This window comes from Lepisosteus platostomus, chromosome 1, assembly GCF_059453375.1.
Source record: "Lepisosteus platostomus isolate fLepPlt1 chromosome 1, fLepPlt1.hap1, whole genome shotgun sequence".
Lineage (NCBI taxonomy): Eukaryota > Metazoa > Chordata > Actinopteri > Semionotiformes > Lepisosteidae > Lepisosteus > Lepisosteus platostomus.
Window position 1 is genome coordinate 3251479 of NC_142611.1, and position 17929 is coordinate 3269407.

Sequence of the window (17929 nt, forward strand, 5' to 3'; positions counted from 1 at the left end):
GATCCAGTGCTCTGCCCTCTCCACACTCCAAACATCCGCTCCCCTCCGAGAGCCCTGCCAGCCCCACTGGGTCCCACCCAGTTCCTAGACTTCGCGCACAATTCCCAGGATTTCCCACCCTGCCTGTGTGTCCACTGTCCTTCCTGAAACTGTGAACGCCAGGGCTGCGCCCTCTCTGTCCTTCTCCCAGTGCCTGCTGTACACCTACCTTTCCGAAAGGACACGAGCCGCCCATCCTTACCGCTGGGCTCCCTGTCCTGCAGGGGATCACATCCCACTGTGCCTCCCACTACAGCACAACACAGGACCACCTTTCCTCGAACCCTCTGTTCTGCTGTACTGCAGGCACACGGCATGCTTCTCACTCCACTGCTTGTTTTCATTCTCTACATTACTTTCAGCATTCACACAGCTCATTCCTCCCCAACTCAGACATTCAGCATTATACTGTACACAGGAGGTTACATCCTACATTTTGTGGCACAGCTCTGCTTCCACAATACTGCACTGTTATTTTTCATTCCAGACTGTAAGTTCACAATGCAGTCAGGGTGTAGACTGCAAGCTGCCTTCAGTGCCAAATTAACATTTTGCTTAGAAAGTCATGGTACAGTATATGTTTTTCAAATGAATCTCCGCCCCCCTTTTCGCCATCAGGCCATTTCCAAAATTCATTTCGGAGCTAATTAACTTCAGATCTCTGATTAATCCGGTTTTCGGCTCGCCATTAGAGCTGTGACCCAAGAATTAAGCCACGGGTCAGTTCTGCTCCCCGTCAATGCAGACATTCAAGTCTGTGTGCATGACTGCAGCGCGTGTGATGTGTGGGGGAGTGTGTCTGTGTTTGGGAGGGGGGGCAGTGTGAGTGACTGCATGATTGTGTACGTCTCGGTCAGCTCCACTGAAAAATGCACTACAGTTTAAACATCAAACATCATTATAATGGTTAGTAATAAATAACTGCTTCCATAACTGGTTTTCCATCATTACCCAATACATTTCACCAGCATTTCAAGGTACAGTATCTACAAAGGGCTGAAGAAATTTGAACATCCTGTTGATGCTTAAAGCTTTAATGCTTGAATGCTTGTTCTTAAAGTTCATATCACTCCTAAGGCGACCCTTTGAAAAAATGTGGCCAAGACTTAAATATTCTCAGCCCATGGCACTTTATCATAGGTCCAGTAGTCTGCGTAAAAAAACGACAAAGCAAAATAAGACAACGCCATCATCACAGCACGGCTGAATTGAGTAAGAGCCAGCGAGCGACACAGCACTTCTGCAAACGCGGTATCGAAGATACTCAACAGCTGGCTTGAAAACGAAACAGCTCCAATCATTACCCTTTTATTGTGTTCTATATTTACACCTGGAACTAAATTCATTTCTTACCATGACTGACATTTCAAGCCTGTGTTATCAAGGACTGACATTCAACCTTCGGGTGTGTACCATTACTCCAGTTCTCAGCATACAAGCCAAATTAAACATGAATGGCGTGCTCACTCACAAATCACAGCCTGATAGAGATCTGAGCATTTCTTGCACTACAACTGCCGGCCCAATAAGAACTGCACAGACAACAACGCATATTTATGTTAGGGAATGAGGTCAGCTCATCATGTGAAGGAAAGAAAAAAAATCTGCATTTCAGGGTAGAGGAAAGAGCACACTTAACAAACCCTTTCGACAGAAAACACTGGGAACAAAAACAGGAGAGCATGTATTCACGCGCTCAGATATGCCGTGCACCAAATTTAACGCATCATTACGATACAGTTGCAATCAATTCCTTGAAATGTATCTCAGTGTGTGACCTTCCACAACTCCAACACATAATTCCTTCTCACTGTGCGTCGTGTAGTTTATACACAGTTCTAAATAAATTGATTTTCAGCAATGTTTTGTACCTGTCAGATTTTAAAACTCATGCTATTTTTTCCCAGTTGTGCAATGCCACAGTCTTCACTGTTTTAAAATAAAGAACTCCAGTTACCTGACCTTTTAAGTCCTGTCTTAATCCTCATAAAAAGGGAGCCTGTGACATTTCGCTGCAACAGATACACTCATAATGCAGACTGAAGGAAGCCTGGTTTAGCCAGTTAATAATGTCTTTTCCCTACACAATGCGAGAGCTGATGCTTTTTTGTTACTGAAGGGAACAACATGGTTTAGCCTCATGTTACCAGAGAAGCAGAAAACGCCACTTATTTTAGTGTGTCTTTTGTCTTCCCGGGAAGACATATAAATTATTGACCAGCCAGCACCTTAATGAAGCCTCAGGAGGAAAGATGCTCAAATTATCTGCACAACACTTTTCAAATATACCATAACATTTGGAAAACAAGTCAATTAAAATGTGGCTTTTTCACTTTTCACTGTTTATTTTCAGCTTTTGCCTCTCTTTCTTGCATTCTAATAAAGACCCACATGCACTAAAGGGACTGTCTCTTGTAGCGTTCATTTTCAAAGTACTGTAAGTGCTCGTGCTTGAGGGTAAGAGACTGAGAGGATGGCGTTTCTGGCTGAAATCAAACCAGCCCTGCAGAAGGACCGTGTGAATTCCATTTACAGAGGTGCTGGAGATGCAAACTATGAATTTTACATGGAAATGCCCATGAACGCGTGCCGTTTCCTTGCATAGAAAAGCAGTACTATAAACAGAGCAAGCTGGGGTAGTGATACGATTCCCCACAGTCATGTCGTTACAACCGAATTCCTCAACAAACCCAAAATCAAATCGTTAAGTACTATTGGATAAACAAAGAAATGTCTGCCAAGTTGAACTGACAGGCTGAACGTTTCGGTCTTGCAGAGTGTTCCCAGCATGCACGTCAGTATCGATACAGCCTTCTGGGCTAACAGGACAGCTAACAACGAACACAAAATGGGGTCAACTAGCATCAGCTGGTCTGCAAGCATCTGCTGGCACTCGAGAGCCCTCTCCTCTCGAGGGAACACGAACCGATCAGTACCTGGTGTTGGCGGCTTTGAGGTCACAGAAGTGGGCGTGCAGGGTTTTCACCGTGTCGTTGCAGACCAAGCTCACGACGTCGATGCCGGCCAGCCGGGTCCTGAGCTGCCTGGCGATCTCCCAGAAGTCCTCAGACAGCATGTGATAGAGCTGCCCCTCGTCCCTGCTCAGCTCCACGTACCAGGACAGCACGTAGTCTCTGTAGCTGTAGTCGAACACTGCCACGAGGAAACAGATGAAAGAGAGGGTGAGCTGGGAGACGCCAAGCCCTGCCTAGAGGAGTCGGTGAAGAGTCTCGGGAGAGGGAAAGAGAGGGAGCTTGCATGGTACCCAGGGTCTGAACCATCAGGCCAAGTTACAGATCCTGTCCGGCTCTCCTAAATCACTCAGGAGGTAACGTGACATAACATTCGCAAAGTGATCAAACTGACATAAAATGAGGTCTCCTAATTGAGCATCTCAAGACATTATGTAGAAACGCAACCTGGTAAAACTTGACTGGAAATGGTAAATGTTATCATGCACCAGAAACACGTTGCTTTAAAACATCAAGTCTAAAGGATCAGAACTGAACTATCCTGCAGAAACCTGAGCTTGGCGTCTTTATTTTGCCAACTTTTGCCGTCCCCAGTTGCAACTATAGGGATCAGCTATAGATCCATGAATAGCAGCCAGGGAAAAGAGCAAATCTGAAACGTAATACACAGCTCCTCACGGGAGACTCAACACTGCCCATGGGCAGGTGTCTGCATTTCACAGCGATTGTGACTCTCCAGAGGGCCGTCAGGGGCTGGAGGGGTCGAGTGGACGGCTCTCAAATTCACCGCATCACACCAGGCGGACACGCCCCCTCTCCTGGGGAACAGGAAGCTGTGTGCAGAAGTGCGGGGCGAGGAGCCGTGTGGCACGCCAGCGGTGTCAGCCATGCTCTCGCTTGGATGAAAAGAAAACCGGCAAGCAGTCTTTTTTGCTGACCATTACACACTTGTTATTCAACTATTAAAAAGGAAAGTAAATCCGATGAAAGCAATACAAAAAAAACAACAACTTTCGATTCAGTTCCTAAAAAGAATATCACTAATTTTACACATCTAGGCTGTGCTGCAGATCTGCAAGAGGCGACAGATCGATCGTGTTCAATACAAGGCCACATTAGAGGCAGTGTTTTCCGGGGACCGGTTTGCTGGTCTCTGAAATGGTGATGATGATTTGTATTCATGGCCAACAGTATAATAGTATAACACATGCATACTTCGTTTGAGGTCCACTGCAAAGACACTGTGGTAATAGCCCACAGCCACTGTCACATTCCACGCAAGACCTCAGCGCCGAGTTAGAAGCACTTGTCTGGATCGTTAGGTTAAATCCGTCCTCTACATTCAATCATCTAAATGAACTCTTCCCTGTGTGGGCGTTTGGATTTCAGACACGCGACGCATTTCAAAGAAACCAAATGAGTCTGAGACTGTCTAAGGCAAACTAATGGAAAAGGAGCCATACGCAGAAAACCGACAACCGAAGGAGCAATCAGCCAGGCAAAGACTGGTCCTTAAGTAGGCGGCACTAATCTGGATGTTGCAAAATGTATAAAATTTCAAAATTTATGAAACATTTATAACTAGACCGCTCAGAGGAATCCAGGGTACAAAAAAGGTAGAAGAAAAACCAAGTGTCACACACCAAATGCTATTCGGTTTGTAAAAGGCCCTCCCACCCCCAGTTGGACATGATCATTCCTGAAGCTCCCCACAGAGATCTGTGGGACTCATCTCAGGGCAAAGGTCACAGGGACGAACTGTCCCAGAGATGAGTACGACACCCCCCCCCCCCCCAACCACCCCAACGCAAGAGGAAGAGTCAAATCCAAACCGCCTGGCTCTGGATGGGGCTGAAACAGACAGGTTCATTTTTAGCTTGGGTGCTGCTGTTGTGGGCGATGACTACAGTGGGAGGAAGGCACACAGCCAGCTCACACTGGGTTTCTAAAAGCGCACTGCGCAGATCGGTTTCGCAACGCGTTCCGGCAGGTGTTTCCTCCAGAGCGCTGGGGTGGAAGGCAGACGTCTCTTCATGGTGCTCCGTTCACCGTTCAGACATGGGGGCGGAAGCCGTGGAGAGCCTTCCGTGTGCAAATCACTGCAGCGCAAGGGCCTCAAGGCCAGTTTCCTGTGACATTTTTGTGGAAGTCATTTTTAATTCACAGGAATGGGACTTTCATCTGCAGAAGGTGCTTACTACACACTTTCCTAAGAACTGTCAGATCCCAAAAGGCAGATCTGTAAGTGTTTAAAGCCACGACCTTTGCCAGCTCAGTCTTGGGCACTCAGGTGCTGTGCTCCTGGCCTGTGGAGCTCACTCGTGCTCAGCATGAGAGTGGCTTGAAGCCAAAGACGCCAGCGCAGACGAGGGTATGTGTGATTACTGGGGAACCAAAACTGCTCTCAGCATAAAACCTGATTTTGCTTAAAGTTCTCCTATCACAGTACTGAACAAATTAATTAACTGAACCAGTTAATGCAGTTAGAGTTTAATTGGCTTTATATCATGTTGTTATGTCACCATTTATATAATAAAAGTGAGATAGATACCAGCAGCCATATCACTCTGCAACTCACAACTGGCAACCCTCTCTAGCTAAGCAGGTGTGAGCCTGGTCAGTACCTGGATGAGAGACCTCCTGGGAAAAATTAAGGTTGCTGCTGGAAGAGGTGTTAGTGGGGCCAGCAGGGGGCACTCACCCTGCGGTCCATGTGGGTCCTAATGCCCCAGTATAGTGATGGGGACACTATACTGTAAACAGGTGCCGTCCTTTGGATGAGACATAAAACCGAGGTCCTGACTCTCTGTGGTCATTAAAAATCCCAGTGCGTTTCTTGAAAAGAGTAAGGGTGTAACCCCGGCGTCCTGGCCAAATTTCCCATTGGCCCTTACCAATCATGGCCTCCTAATAATCCCCATCTATGAATTGGCTTCATTTCTCTGCTCTCCTCCCCACTGATAGCTGATGTGTGGGGAGCGTTCTGGTGCACTATGGCTGCCATCGCATCATCCAGGTGGGGCTGCACACTGGTGGTGGTGGAGGGGATCCCCATTACCTGTAAAGCCCTTTGAGTGGAGTGTCCAGAAAAGCGCTATATAAGTGTATGCAATTATTATTATTATATTACAGAGATATTCACTGCATTGAAGTTAGTGTTCTTCTTGCCTATGCTGACATTAAAGAAGCCCAACTTTCGCCTGTACTTTAACAAGGAGCTTTCCTTGTCCTGTAAATGGATATGATAGAACAAAACGCTTGAATCAAAGGAAATCTCTCAATTGAGAAGGTAGCCGTGAATGAAAATTAAATAGGGATTACGAAAAGACATTAAATTCATTGAAACACAGTACATATCAGACGGAGTAGTGTTCTGTTTGGTTTATGTACTCAACTGGTACAATGTTCCTTTTCACATTTAACATAATTAACTTCATTAAGCTCTGCTTACAATTCTCATTAGTCTTACTCAAAATTCTTCACAATAAAACCCTGGTACTGGTGGAGAATTATGAGCAAGCAATAAATGGTTGTTTCTTTGGTGCTGAATCTGTCTCTGGTGCGCTGCCAGGCAATGGTGAGGTACTATGCCAACTCCTCAGATGCAGTCTCTCTGAAACAGTTTCATTTAGCAGGCAAGACGTGTTGCCAGATGACAGATGGGCTGTAGCAAAGCCAAAAGTGTACAGTCGCAAGGCCAAAGAACGATAGATTCTCAGGACTTGTAATGGGCCTCTGCCTTTGATATTTATGAAATGTACTTCAGGATACAAATGTAGTGGCCAGAATAACAGCAATGAACATTATCTTGAGCTACTGTTCTCAATGTCTGCTTTGCTAAAGACTTAGAATTTAGGACAAAACATAATGGATAATTTAATGCTTACTAGCCTGTTTGGCAAGTGTCTGTATCGATCAACGAATTTCATCAAGCTGGTTTTTTGAGTGCTCCTGGAGAATGACCATTTTTTGCAGCCTGGCAACCCGTTCCTTATTCTGGAGCAGAGCAAATCCAGAACCGTACAATATTTAAAGCATCACTTCATTACACAAGTATGATACTGCTTTTTGTAATGCTTCTTCACTTTAAAAAATACCTTGACGAGAACACAGAATGGAGTTGTGAAACAAGTTTTGAGCCTATACTTTAATACTGGTATTTTTTATGGTAATAGGATTGAGACCGATACCACCACACAGCTTTGTGGGTAAGAAACACAGAAACACTATTATGACTAGGAACCCCCATTCCTGCAAAGGTCAAAATGAAAAAAAATGATTATCTGATTAGTATGCTACAATAATAAATGTTTTCTTTCATTTCTTGAATGCTTGCAGCTGGATCTCTTAAAACGTCCATGCCTTTCAGTTCAAAACCTATAAACAAACATTCATCAGAGAAATCCCATGAAACTTCCTGTGTTTCTTAGACACCGCTAAAGAATGAAGAGAAAGAACTCCTTAGAGCACATCTGACACACAAAATTAAAACAATCAGCTCTAGATGGGGCCATTTTGTTTCTAGAGAACGCACAGCTGAAGCACTGTATCTCTAGAATTTCCACAGATAAACCAAGACCAAGCTAAATTAGGCAATCTTGTAAAGGCCAGACGTACAGAACATACTATGTTCCTTCCCAGGGTGTTAAAAATACACAGATCAAAATGATAAGATAAATACATACACCTGTTTAGCCTGCAGGCTTTATTATTACCTCTATAAACCTGAATCTGCATAAGGAATTCTAATATGCAGTGAAAGATTATGAAATTACTACCACAAAAGAAAAACTCATCTTATCAAATGTCGCCTAGAAATAAAAAACACATCTTATTGCAAAAACTTTCTCTACCCCAAAGTCAATGGAGGAAAAAAAAAACCTTGCAGGAACACTTTCTAATTTGGACAAGACTCAAAGTATGACAGTTGCACAACCACCACAAGCAGCCAGTATTAACGGACATCCAGCTACAGTCCCTGTAGAATGGGTTCTTGTTGGTGTCAGTCTGCTGTATCTGTAAAAACCTGATTCCTTATTCAATGTCAAGCACAGGCAGGGAGATCAGGGGATGGATGCAGGATGGAGGTGAAAGAACAGAAAACAAGGAGAAAGAAATAATAAACGGGTTAACTGTGGTCAAACTGATGCCAACAGCAGCTGCGCGTTTACTGGAATACCTCTTACTTTCCGTTATTGAAAAACCCACAAGATGAAAAACCGCATCAAGTTGCAGCTTATTTGCTGGGGCACACATGTGAACTGGAATTTATTGGCCTGCCCTTGCTTTACTTCCATTATTCACACCAACAAAATGGGCGCCTGTCAGTGGCATAGGTGTCCATGTGCTTAGACTGAAGGTCAAAACAAACACTTCCCTGCTTCCAGACGGACAACCCGGCCCAGCCGTTTTGCAGACTCCTAATGCTAATAGATTCTCGCATAATTTAGTGATATTTACAACAGGGAACAGGGGTTGAGCTGGTATGTGCCAGCGTGCACAGCAGCTAAATACAGAGAGTCACCATGGTCACCAACCTGGGCCCAAGGGCTCTCCCTGAGCTGTTCAGGACCTTAACATGTCTGTTTAATTTTGCACAATTACACTACAGAGTCAGCAGCAATTCTGAAACGCCAACAGTTTTTAAGCAGCACTTTACATACTGCACTCAAGGTGTTTCTATTTCGTGAAGTGCAAGCACAACAGTTTTTAAAACAGTTCTACATACTGTTAGAAAACACTCTTTCCATGATTATTTAGATAAAAGACTATCTGGAGGACATACAATCTCAACTGTTTCACTCTGCTGCTGTGCAAACTTAGATGATAAGACCCCTTTGGTTAGATAGCTGGTTTAATTAGCTGTAGAAGGTGCAGTTGGCCTCAGTACATTATAAAATCACCTTACCAAACACATCTCCTTACATAATAACACTGATTGGGAAAGCTCTTCCACTAATTAAAAATTACTGCCTGACAGCTCAGAAGAACGTAGTACCAAATCAGGAAAAAAAATAAGGATTTGAAGGAAAAAATACCAGTGATGAAATGTTAAATGATAAAAAAAACATCTACTTGTGAGCACAACCCACACAACAGGCTTTTAAATTTGTGGAGTAAGTGACTATTTATTTTTTACTAAAAGGAAAATGAGACAAAGTTTAATCATCTGTTGCTCCTGTTCCAGTATCGCAGGAACCACTGGAGGACGATGCTAACTCCTGTAAGCACCCAAAAAAAGGCAAAGTGGAAGGCATGTCCATCAGTCCTCAGACTGCACCCCCCATTAACTCCGCTGTGCAATCCTGAATGACTGGCTTCTTGCTGCGTAATGGCCTTGTGTTCCAGCAGACTAATGATGTGCCCCCTCTTCCTTCTTGTGTCTTCCAGGATTCTTGCACAGCGACAGCATGCAGGAACAGCTAACCAGGCATGCCCACCCTGCTCTGGGTCTGTATCCACTCCGACAGTGTGCATGCCCACCCTGCTCTGGGTCTGTGTCAGTGTCTGTGTCCACTCCGACAGTGTGCATGCCCAACCTGCTCTGGGTCTGTGTCAGTGTCTGTGTCCACTCCGCTGTTGATTACGCACAGAGATGACAAGCAGGGCCAGCACAAAGCTCCCTCCCGGGGCCTACTGTCCCTCGAGTTAGCCAATTGGGAAGGAAAAATTAAATCGATCGCAGGTCTTATTAAAACTGTTGCTTAGGAGGGTCAAAATAACCTCCTTTTCTCTGTAACCACAGGAACCCCATTTCTTTAGGTTCTTCAAACACTGAAGTGGCTCTCCTTGCAGTGCCCATTGACAGAATGATGGATTCAGAGCTGATGTTAACACATGACAAGATTACCTAACGAGAACAGTTTAAAACTGGTTGGAAACGAGCACACAGCTGGAGTTTGCACTCCAAACAGAAGCAGTTTGTAATCATTACTTAGCTGAAGTCTAAAGGCAAGGCAGCTCATTCTCAAAGCAATTCCTTGATTACACAACTGCACAACATAAAGCTTAGAATATGAAGGAGAAAAGAGTATGTTTATGTGCTCATCACAGTAATAAGTGATTTTCTAACTAAAGAAGAACCTAAGGCAAGTTATAAATAAATACCTGGTTCTACAATTGCCATCACAAAAGGGTTCTTAGAAATTTGCTAAGTGTGTCAGACTTGGGCACGAGGATGGTAATGAAAAAAGCAAGTGCTCCAGCTTCCTTTAAAGTGTTTTCTTTCCCCACGGATTCGATGCTGTAAAGCAGGCTTGAAACTGTGTCAGTGAACGTGTGGGAGAGGTTTCAGATTTAACATGCTGTTGTGTTTCACCCAGTGCAACCTACTAAGAACATTCAGGCGCCCTCATAATACATATTCATATTGCTGATATTAAAACAAACAACACATTACACATGAGACCGGTATGTCTTAGGCACCTTCACTGTGCCTGTTTTTTTTTGCTGGAAAGCACTGCAGTGTATGTCAGAACTTTTAACAGATGTAGGATGAGGAAATAAAGAACAGAAACATTTTTTTACAGGAAACTAATTTAATGCCAGATGCACCGAGAAAACTGAGCTATTGGGCCAAGTTAGCTACTCCTGAAGCCCGCCTACCAGTACATCCATAGACGAATGACAATTTCCAAGCAAGACAGAGGGGCATTCTGAATTTCCTACTACACAGCTAACCTGGTGGTCAACAATTGGCTCTGAAAATACTGTTGTGAGGCATCCTGTCTTTTGCCCTGTGACAGACTTTTGTTCTGTCCGGGGTGTGGTCCTGTCTTGTGTCCTGTGATGGACTAGTGCCCTGTCCAGGGTTCGGTCCTTTCTTGCGTCCTGTGATGGACTGGTGTCAAGGGTATGGTCCTGCCTTGTGTCCTGTGATGGACTGGTGTCAAGAGTGTGGTCCTGTCTTGTGTCCTGTGATGGACTGGTGCCCTGTCCAGGGTTCAGTCCTTTCTTGTGTCCTGTGATGGACTGGTGTCAAGGGTGTGGTCCTGTCTTGTGTCCTGTGATGGACTGGTGTCAAGAGTGTGGTCCTGTCTTGCGTCCTGTGATGGACTGGTGTCAAAGGTGTGGTCCTGCCTTGCGTCCTGTGATGGACTGGTGTCAAGGGTGTGGTCCTGCCTTGCGTCCTGTGATGGACTGGTGTCAAGGGTGTGGTCCTGTCTTGCGTCCTGTGATGGACTGGTGTCAAGGGTGTGGTCCTGTCTTGCGTCCTGTGATGGACTGGTGTCAAGGGTGTGGTCCTGTCTTGCGTCCTGTGATGGACTGCTGTCCAGTATAAGCTCCGAGTTGCCACCACCCTCACCAGGAATAAGCACAGTTCTGATTAAGATGGACAGATGCGCTTGAGGCAACATGTGTCATAAAGCCATTTAAACCTGCTTAGTCTGGCTCCAAAAATGCATGCGCCACGAAACCAAGCAGTCTCTCCTGATTTGAAACTCCAGTCTTTATTGCTTTGTGATAGACACCAGAAGCTTGAACCATATCAAGAGTAAAGTGGACTGAAAAAGAAGTACCGAACAAAAACGACTAATGCAAACCATCACAAAACCCTAGCAAGGTCATTTGCTTAAAAAGTATTGCAAGCATCTTAATTTTACTTATGTATAGCAGACCTTTACGACAATGAATGAACGAATAGGACGGTAAATGACAAATGAAATGAAAAGTAATGTTTTATTTTACAATTAAGATTATTGTAACTGCTAGCCAATGAATGTAATTGCAATAGGATAGAGTCATCAACCCTGACAGCATATAATTATTATTAGTGACTGCAAACATAGTGTTATGCTACGTTTATTATGCCTTTCAATGCAGGCGCCAGCACTTGACGTCTCTGTTAACGATGGTGGAAACTTCCTGGGATGAACTTCCTTTGAACAAACAGCAGTCACTCTTCCAAATTCAGCCTCTGTTAAAACCCTTACTTTTTAAAGGTGGAGAAATATTTTGAACAATTGTGACATCCTCCAAATTAATGTAACGGTAGTAATACCACTGTAGAAAAAAGGACACTGTCTAATTTTTCTTACTTCCAGTGCTCGAAACATGGGAGTCCAGTCCCTCCCTGCTAGTACTGACTCTCAGAAAGCAATAATATCTGCTCTTTAGAGATCAAGAGATCAATTACTGCTCCGAAGCTTAGCACTCAGAAAAAAAGCTTCGCCAGGCTTTCTGCTGCAGTAATTGTATTAATCCAGCTCTTTCAATAGTCCCATTAATCTACCGCTGGCTCCACGCAGCTGTCTCTCGGTATATTGGAAATCAAAACCAATCTATAAATCAATGGCTTGAAAAAGCTGATAAGAACAAGTGATGTTCAGAAGACGCTCATATCACATTACTGATAAATTAAGCATTATCCATATAATTAATGGTAAGAACAAATGCACTGTCTTGCATTTGCCATTTAAAGACTAACACCGAAGCATTACAGGACCTACACATCACGCATGGCTACCGAGACGCGCTGATTATTTTCAGAACAAAATCAATACAAAATGACAGAGAGGCCGTGTTTCAAAAGACACCCTGATCCTGTAAAAAGATTTAATATTGGTTAGTGGAAATCACAACAGTTATAATCTCAACACGGCCTTACATTTCGTATCATGAACAACTAAGGAAATGAAAAGAAGACTGCTCGATTTCTGCATTCTGACTGCTGGACTGGTGCAGAACACAGGAATCTACGATGCTCATAAATAGCTGTGACATTAATTTGCACGTAATCCTAACAACCAGCACTAATCTTCAGCGCTGTACTGTAACCCTCTTTGAACATAGGCTACTCTATAACAGGTGCAAAAACGTGGCTGAAAATAGTTTGCCAAGACATGAAGAGAACACAGACCATCGTCAACATGGGTCAGAGGACAGTCCTCAGGGACGTGCGTCCTTATCTCCAGCAGAGATCCACCCGGCCGCCCGAGCTGTGAGCCCCCTGGGGTTGGATTTGAGACCCCTCAGGGGCCAGAGAACGCGTAAGACTAGGGGCCACGCTGACTAAAGCCAAAGTAATAAGACACTACGCTGCATGAGTCATTCCATGCGACAGTCATTAAACTGGAAAAGAACTTTACAGCATGACAACATCCCCAAATATCAAGCTGTCATATATCATCATGTGCCAAACACAATGACCCGCATGCATCATGTCGATACAGACAGAATAACAAGCCTTCACTGCTAACTGACACGAATATCTGCCCAATACTCCAATACTGCTCACTGTAAGAAGAGCATTAGGCACAGGCTCGCAAGAAATCAGTGTTTGGAACTGTGGACAATGTTGTTTATTCAATTACAGCTTGAAAAACTCTTGCATATCTTAATTTCACAGAGCTGGAGAAAGAAGGTTTTTCAGACTGTATACATGACATTTTTTTCCAGTTTCAAATCCTTCCGCGTGATGGCCCGATAATGTCAGAGAAGAGACGGATCGCATGACTGGAGACCTACCTTCTTTGAGTGCCTTGTCCACATTGTGCGATATGACTGGCCTTCTCTGCTGCATGGACTCACACACAGGCCCAGAAAAATGGCCCTGAAATTCAAAGAACATCCTGTTCACCCCAAAACACAGCTCAAATGCAAAAGCATGCAAAAATAACAGGCAGACCTAATCTTAAAATGCTTCATACAACAAGGTCTCATATTTATACATTACAATTAACACAGAAACTAAAAGAAGAGGCACTTCTTTACTTGTTGAAAGACGCAGGGTGTTAGTTCAGCATCAAACAACTGGATAAGACCTCCGGTCAGTCGGCTCCGAGCGCCTAACTCGCTACATGGGCTGAAGAGTTTCTTTCTGCTCAAGACCAGAACCTTCCAAATCTACAGGAGACACAAGACCTTCCCTGCAGGCAGGGCTGAGGTTTTCTTTAGCGTCCAACAGTTGTCTGAGTTGTTTGCTACCTCCTCAGACAAACAGCAGTGTGGAAAAGAGAAATGTGAAATTATACTACTGCAGTCTGCGGGTAGCATCTAGTTTACATACAGTATGTGGGGTGAGAAAGGCCCAGGAAAAAAAACTAGGTACTTAGGTACTAAAAGTACCTAAAAATTATAAATAATTTAATTATAAATAAAAGTACTAATTTTAAAAAATGTTGTTTACTTGCTGTTTCATTTCTCACCCATAAAGAGCGAAATGGGATTCTGCACCTATTTACCATCATAACATCCTGATTAAAGATTTGCCTGCAGTGGAAGGTTACACGATTCCTGGGCAAACCGTTTTGGCAAGAGTAATTCTATTTTAAAAAAGCGCAAAATCGAATACAACGATAATGACTTGACAGGACCGTAGCAGTACCCTCTGGTGTGATATTATTCTTTTCACTGTGATATTAATATATCCCAAATATAGTATCACGCCATAACCCGGGGAATCAAATAAATTAAAAACTGCAGCTCAATATTCTTGAAATCGAATGCCACAACCACACACACCCGCCCCTGTTATAATCAGTTCTCAGGAATGAATAATGATTTTTATATGTTTAAAACCCCAAGTATCTTGCATACTCATACACTCCTCAAACTACCCGTCTGGCAAAGATGCTGTCTGACAGCTCGTCACATGTGAGCCCTCTCGCCCGCTACCTTCCCTGAAGCATTCTGTTCAAATGGGTCAGCTGACTGGAGACAAGCTTCCATACTGTTAACTTACACTGCTGATATGCAGGCAACTCATCCATCACTAGGGTGGCTGCTTTATAAAATTAAAATAAAAAAAACCGTACCCTATCGCAAAAAGTTATCAGACATCTTTCTGTTTTATACCTGTCGTCTTGTCAAATTATATATCAGTGTAGCGGCAAGAAACGTGCTCTTATGCTCTCAACATAAGCTAGGAGAGCTTTCTACTTCTCCTGACCTCTAAGTGAAAAAACGACAAAAGGTTGAGCTCTACCGTAGGTTAACAGAGGGAGGAACAATGTGGGTTTCATTGAAAGGCAGGCTGCACCGCGTGGTGGTAACGTTTCAGGAAAAACACACCTGCCTTGACATTAATTTCTCCTGTGATGTTAATAAAAGTTTAGTTTATATAGCGCCTTTAAGAGTTCCACCTCAAAGCGCCTTACAGTAGGTGTAAAAAAAAGGACGAAAGACAGTTGTAGGGGATAGCAAGTTGCAAAAATAACAATGTAAGAAAGAGCAGTTAGCGGTGTAGCAGAAGATACGTGGTCATGAGAAAGCCAAGACAACACAGACACTAATTAAATAAAAGCCTTTCCGGGAAAGTCAGTGATAGCAGGACCTAGCGCTTGCGAATTCAGGTTCAGCCTTGCAATTCGCTTTCAGACTTTTCTCTCTCTATTCACAACGCGACAAAATCATGCTGCCGACGACATTCTCCGAATGCTTTCTTCCATCGTTTCGCGAAAAGACAAAACTGCGCTGCAGGTATCAAAAATATGTTTTCTCTCTCTCTCTCCTGGGTGTTCCCAGGGCAGCGAAGTGCATCCCGTTCTTCATCGGTGTGATTTGTTCTGTCAGACTGTACAGTGAGGCGCATCGCTCTACCCACGCACCTCTGGGGCTGCAAGGGAAATCTCACACGCCCCTTTATCGCCCACGCCACGCCGCAGATGAGAAGCCTCAGAGGACCGCAGACAGGCAGGGGGCAATTATTGTGCTCACGGGCCTCTTGTTGAGCCTTCGTCCTCCGTGAAAATCCCCCCACACACTTAAAACACGTCCTCACAACTCCCGATGTAGTGTCGACATGCAAAAACAACGCGAAGTCTTCTACCGTACACATTCCGGCCACTGTGGTCTTCAAAGTCGGTGAGGGTCTAATAGCTCATAACGAGGGGGGCAATTCGCGTTTGTGCTACCGTCATAAAAGAGAAGTAGTTGTGTCTGACGGCGTGACAACGCCAGATTGCCTTCTGTCGTCACTGCTTGAGACAGGCTTGGCCAGTACTGTCCACTTGTTAGCTCGCCCTTCAGTTTCCACCAGCCCCGATCCCGTTACCCCAAAATAATGTATGTTCCTCCAATTCACCCCCTATTTATTTTATTTCAGGCGTCACAAAGCAGCTATAAGGCAGAGGGACGCTGCCTGATCTTGACGATATATATTCCCCATAAGTGACCGAGTTATGTGCTAAAGAACTGAAATCCGGTGATGTAGGATTGAACATGTTGATGATGCACAGCAGGGTTCAAGGTTCAGACGCCGGCTTATTAACGCGAAAGCAGTAAACCTGGAAATCTGTCAATCATTTATTAGAATCATGACGGGTCTTCTTTTTTAAAATCTACAGCTTTGAGGGACTGCTTTCGGTGTGTGTGTTTCTTGGGGAAAAAAATAAACAATTCCTCTGGGTGTAGCACCTGAAACAAAAATATCAGTGTGTGTTTTCTTGCGCTTTAGGCGCACACTTTGGGAAACGTCCTCGGAGCAGCGGGGCAGACGAGATGGGGCCTCCAAGCACCTCTCCCCAGCCCGATCCACCCTGCACATCTGGACACGTTCTGCACGGCCGGCCAGCCAGAGGCAGGACAGCGCGCCACATCTGCAGGGCACAAGCGCTCTCTCAGCCGGCTCGTTCCCGACCAGTCCTTACAATGACAATCCGTGAGGACACCAAAAAGACCATCGCCTCGCCTAGCAGAGCAGCCAGACACAGCCACTGTAATATATATATATTTTATTAAAATAAAACTATCACGTTATGTTATGCAAGTGCTGCAGTTGTTAAAGCTCTCGGCAATAACTTGGGTTTGATTTACAGAAGAACGCTTTGTACTGTATATTGCGCGTTCGTACTACGGCCGAACGGCACTCAAACCGACGTGGTGATATAAACACAGTGTACATCTGTGAGGGCACGAAAGGGACGTCATGCTTCGCAACGCAGGAGCAAGGAGCAGGAGGTTTGCTTGCATCTGTGAAATAGGTGTCAAAATGTTGTTGTTCTCGTTCTTGCTTTCACGATTGTCATACGAAGCCATTCAAATTGAACGTTTTTTCATCATTCAATTGGGCGCTAACTCGCCCTTTCCCCAGGATAAAGGTAATAGGATTCTGAAACAGAACATTGTCCCCCGTGCAAAATTAAACAGGATAAAGGGGTTGTATATACTGTATATGTAGCCTGGACGTTTTATGTTTAAAGTTCGCAATTAAGTTTACTTATTAAGCTGTGGTATACAGGAAGAGTCAGTATTAATGTTGGGGAAATACTTTTGTAATCTCAGAGGAACTGTATTTGCTGACATGGCGAGAAAAGACAACGAAAGGTTTCTGCTGTCCAGGGTTAAATGGTAGAATAGTGATCATTAACCAGAGGTCAGCAGTGCTCGGTGTACAAACACTACTTATTAATGAACTCCGGTTCTGTAAACAATTCTACTGCAGCTACATACTGTAACTAGGGGGTATTTTAGCAGAGAACAGTTGTGTTTTAACTTCTGAAAGAAAGTTATTTAAAAAAAAACCTCGTACACTAAACCCCTCGCGTGTTCCAGCTCCCGAGCACCGATAATATTCAGTCACCGCATCAAAACGTGTCAACCAGCACCGGCACACACAAAGGAAACCGAGCCATTACACGATAACGACAACGCAAATGACGCTGAGGATCTTACCATGATCTTAACAAACAGCCCCGACAGTTGCGTCCTCCTCGCCTTCGGAGGCTCAGTCCCGACGATCCCGGTGCGGCTCTGCTTTACCAGCATGCCGACCGTGCCGATGGAGACGCAGAGGAGGGCGAAGGACAGGTAGGCGAGGAGCCGGAGCAGCACCGGGGTGAGGACGAACCCCCCGCCGGCGGAGTGGACGAGCGCCGCGGCGGCGAGACCGAGCGCCGCGCCGGGCAGGAGGAGCCGGGCAGGACGGGGAGACGCGTCGGGGCTGCCGCCGCCACTGCTGCTGCCATCAGGATGCATGC

At 44.7% G+C, this 17929-nt stretch overlaps 1 protein-coding gene across 3 annotated transcripts in view; it reads right to left on the reverse strand.

The window, feature by feature from the left end:
• snx25 (sorting nexin 25) overlaps positions 1 to 17927 on the reverse strand; it is a 51896-nt gene extending 33969 nt beyond the window's left edge. For 2 of the 3 annotated variants that reach the window (XM_088639622.1, XM_088639613.1), the window contains exons 1-3: positions 17625 to 17927; positions 13479 to 13563; positions 2976 to 3192 (exon numbers count right to left, since the gene is read on the reverse strand). In XM_088639622.1, coding sequence (XP_088495748.1) covers positions 2976 to 3192; positions 13479 to 13563; positions 17625 to 17927 — 605 coding nt within the window. Of the gene's footprint in view, positions 1 to 2975; positions 3193 to 13478; positions 13564 to 15559; positions 16005 to 17624 lie in introns of those variants that run through there. The other variant, XM_088639632.1, reaches the window with a different exon arrangement.
• Between the last annotated feature and the right edge of the window lie 2 nt (positions 17928 to 17929).